The sequence below is a fragment of the Micromys minutus genome (assembly GCF_963924665.1).
Source record: "Micromys minutus genome assembly, chromosome: 2".
NCBI classification, from domain to species: domain Eukaryota; kingdom Metazoa; phylum Chordata; class Mammalia; order Rodentia; family Muridae; genus Micromys; species Micromys minutus.
In genome coordinates, this window is record NC_137971.1 from 69,820,795 (window position 1) to 69,825,026 (window position 4,232).

General features: G+C 48.1%; 1 protein-coding gene across 1 annotated transcript; it reads left to right on the forward strand.

Annotated features, from left to right (window-relative positions):
• Positions 1-1,282: 1,282 nt before the first annotated feature.
• On the forward strand, positions 1,283-3,627 carry LOC308417216 (rabenosyn-5-like; the record flags this gene model as incomplete). Its single annotated transcript, XM_080912374.1, is given in 4 exon segments — positions 1,283-1,930; positions 1,934-2,032; positions 2,037-2,054; positions 2,056-3,627. Coding segments are annotated over 4 exon segments (2,337 nt in total).
• Between the last annotated feature and the right edge of the window lie 605 nt (positions 3,628-4,232).

Genomic DNA, 4,232 nt, shown 5'->3' on the forward strand with positions numbered 1-4,232 from the left:
AAATCTTGTACAGAGGTTTTTAGTCCTATCTGGAACAATCTATTTTAGCATATTATTGTGTGTGTGTGTGTGTGTGTGTGTGTGTGTGTGTGTGTGTACATATAGAGGTCAGAAGTCAGCCTTGGATATTATTCTTCAAGATGCTATCCACCTAATTTCAGGATCTCCTCCTGTATCTGGACTGGAACCAGCTGATTTGCCTAGGCTGGCTGATCAAGAAGCTCCCAGGAGCTGTCTGCGTCTTTCTCCCCAGCACTGACACCATAGGACACACCACCTTGCCCAGGTCTTTACATGGACTCTGGGAACTGAAATCAAGTCCTCATGCCTGCCTGGCCATCACCACACTGACTACACATCTCCCCAGCTCCAATCTTACCATACCTTCTTAGTGACGTCACTTTTCTTCTCTCCTGACCTTAAGCTTTGCCATGATCAAAGTGAAAAGGCAGAATACTTTTTAAAAAAACATAAAATTCTTATATCTACAATCTGAATTACATTATCATGTAATCTAAACGGTACATTCTGGAATGTAGCTGAAGAGATCACTCTCTCTCCCCTGTTAATAATTGTCACATCTGTCTTCAGTATTATCACTCACCTGCACAGCCAGAAATTCTATGGTTTTATTTCAACAAGATTTACCATGCAAACGCCACTGATCAATAGGAACATAATTTTAGCTCCATCAAAGTCTAATGGATTATTCCATTTATCCAGGCAGGAAGTCAACCAGATATATGGAATGAAACACAGACTGACACTTTTAATGATGAACAGGTAGCAATGCTTTACTGGTGGGCAGTAATCAAATAATGAAATGCTAAGGAACATACTACCAATGATATCCATGAAGGTTAAAAAGAAACATGCAGCTCTCTCTCTCTCTCTCTCTCTCTCTCTCTCTCTCTCTCTCTCTCTCTCTCTCTCTCTCTCTCTCTCTCTCTCTCTCAGCCTTCCTGCCTTCCTCTCTCAGCCTTCCTGCCTTCCGGGACTTTGCCTGCTTGCCTTGTGGGGCTCTGCCTGCTTGCCCTGTGGGACTGAGCATCTGCTAGATCCTCGGACTTCACAGCTGCTGCTGGCTATTGTTAAGAGATTGGACTACAGACTATTCCTTCTGCTGAAGAAAGGAAATCTCATCCAAGGCCACAATATCACTTCCCAGTTATCTGAGTGCTGCCTGCTTAGGCTAACACTGCCCGAATCCTGCTCCCTTGGGAGGAATCCAGCTGACTTGGCATGAGGTTCCTGCCTTCCTGGGGTTGAGAAAAGCACAACTATGGCATCTCTCGATGACCCAGGGGAAGTGAGGGAAGGCTTTCTGTGCCCTTTGTGCCTGAAGGACCTTCAGTCTTTCTATCAACTTCAGTCACATTATGAGGAAGAACACTCAGAAGATTGTGATGTCAAAGGGCAAATTAAAAATCTTGTTCAGAAGGCTAGGAAAGCAAAGAACAAGTTGTTGAAACGAGAAGGAGATGATCGAGTGGAGCCAGGAACCCAAGGATATGAATCATTCAGCTATGGAGGGGTTGATCCTTACATGTGGGAACCCCAAGAGCTTGGTGCTATGAGAAGCCACCTTTCTGACTTCAAAAAACATCGTGCTGCAAGAATTGACCACTATGTTGTTGAAGTCAATAAGTTAATAATCAGGTTGGAAAAGCTTACTGCATTTGACAGAACAAATACTGAAACTTCAAAGATTAGAGCAATAGAAAAGTCCATGGTGCCTTGGGTCAATGACCAGGATGTTCCTTTCTGTCCAGACTGTGGGAATAAGTTCAGCATCCGGAACCGCCGTCACCACTGCCGCCTCTGTGGGTCTATCATGTGCAAGAAGTGTATGGAGCTCATTGGTCTGCCTTTGGCAAATAAGCTCACCAGTGCCAGCAAGGACTCCCTGAGCTCCCACACCAGCCCCAGCTAGTCACCTAACAGTGTTCATGGCTCCTGCTGGGGCAGCATCAGTAGCATGAGCAGTGTCAGCTCAGTCCTGGACGAGAAGGATGATGACCGAATCCGCTGCTGCACACTGCAAGGACAAGCTGCCTCAAGAGAGAGCAGCAGATGGACGAGAAGGAGCACACGCCTGACATCGTGAAGCTCTGCGAGAAACTTCGACTTTGTATGGAGAAAGTTGACCAGAAAGCTCCTGAGTACATCAGGATGGCAGCATCGTTAAATGCTGGAGAGACGACCTACATTCTGGAGCATGCCAATGACCTTCGAGTGGAAGTGCAGAAAGTGTACGAGCTAATAGACGCTTTAAGTAAGAAGATCCTAACTTTGGGCTTGAACCAAGACCCTTCACCACATCCAAACACTTTGCGGCTACAGAGAATGATCAGATACTCAGCTACGCTATTTGTGCAGGAAAAGTTACTGGGTTTGATGTCACTGCCAACAAAAGAACAGTTTGAAGAACTGAAAAAGAAAAGGAAGCAGGACCTGGAACAGAAGAGGACTGTGGAGAGACAGGCTGCTCAAGAGTCCCAGCGGAAGCTCGAGGAAAGGCAGAGTGGTTTGGCATCTCATACAGCTAATGGGGACTTGAGGTCTCTTCGAGGCATCCATGCTCCCTTGCGAAAGGCTGAGGGCTGGCTCCCACTGTCTGAAGGTCAGGGACAGAGTGAAGACCCTGACCCTCTCCTGCAGCAGATCTACAACATTACATCATTCATCAGGCAGGCCAAGGCTTCAGGCCGCACAGATGAAGTGCGCACGCTTCAAGAGAACTTGCGGCAGCTGCAGGATGAGTATGACCAGCAGCAGACTGAGAAGGCCATTGAACTGTCCCGGAGGCAGGCTGAGGAGGAAGAGCTACAGCGGGAGCAGCTACAGATGCTCCGCAAGCGGGAGCTGGAACAAGAACAAGGGCAGTTCCTGGCAGCGTCCCTGCAAACACGGACTCGGGTTCTAGAACTCAGAGAGGTTATACCCTTCCACTTAGAGCCCAGCCGAGGACCTCACACAGATCTTGCCTATTCCTTGGATCAGGACTCCTCCCCAGTTCAGAGCAGCACAGCTCCTGATACCCTTTCTCCTGGTTCAGCTCTAGCACCCATCCACTTGTGGTCTGAGTCCACAGCCCTTGGCCAAGAATTACTCCTTCAGAGCACCGTATCACAGCAAAGCAGTAAGACCTCTCTCAACCCGTTTGATGAAGACCTCTCCAGCCCTACAGAGGGTGCTATCAGCCCTGCTGCTGTCGAGGCTTTCCTGGGACCTCCAGCTGCTGTCACCAAAGAATACAATCCTTTTGAAGAAGATGCTGAGGAAGAGGTGGCAGAGTTGGGGGCAGGGAATCCCTTCACTGACCCAGACAGTCCAGCACCCAATCCTTTTGATGAGGATGACCATCCCAGTCCTGCCAGTCCAGCTGCCCCTGGAAACCCTTTTGAAGAGTCCCCATGCACCAACCCCTTCGAGGTAGACAGTGATAGTGGCATGGAGGCTGAGGAACACATTGAGGAGGAGCTGCTCCTGCAGCAAATTGACAACATCAAGGCTTACATCTTTGATGCCAAGCAGTGTGGTCGAATGGATGAGGTTGAAGTTCTGACAGAGAACCTCCGGGAGCTGAAGTGCACCCTGGCTAAGCAGAAGGGGGTCCCTAACTGATAGCAGTGGGCAGAGTCTTGGGCAGCAGGATATCAAGTGGGAGGAGATGGGCAGGCATCTGAACGCACATAGGTGGGGCTAGAAACAGTAGTCTCTTGCTGTGCACTTTGAGGCATTTCCACTACAGTTGAACAAGAACAGGGGAAAAAATCGGCATTTATTTGCTGGGTTTTCTGTATTTTTTTTAATGAAGTGTTCCCTTTTAAGGGGACTTTACCATTTTATTTATCAAGATACAGCTCTGTTAGGCCAACACAGAAATGGCTCCTGGGTACCTCTTAGTCCATTTTCTGCTGACTGTTCTTGGTCATTATGCAGTATTATAGGGAAGCCCTTGACAGACCTCTTCCTGTAGCCGAAATAAGCAGACTCTAGCAGAAGTCTGTCCTGACTCGGTTGCTCCCTTTCAGCACGTTCATGTTTGGACTATCTCCTTAACCTTCCTGTGTGAAGGGAAAAGTCTAGACCCAGTGGGGACCAGTGCCTCTTTTTATGAATGGCAGGAAATGTTGCCCCCTCCCAGTTAAAGGAAGTAAAGTTCATGGGTGGTGGGGTGGTGGCATCAGTGTGAGCTTGATTAAGAGATAGTAGTGATCAACATTTGG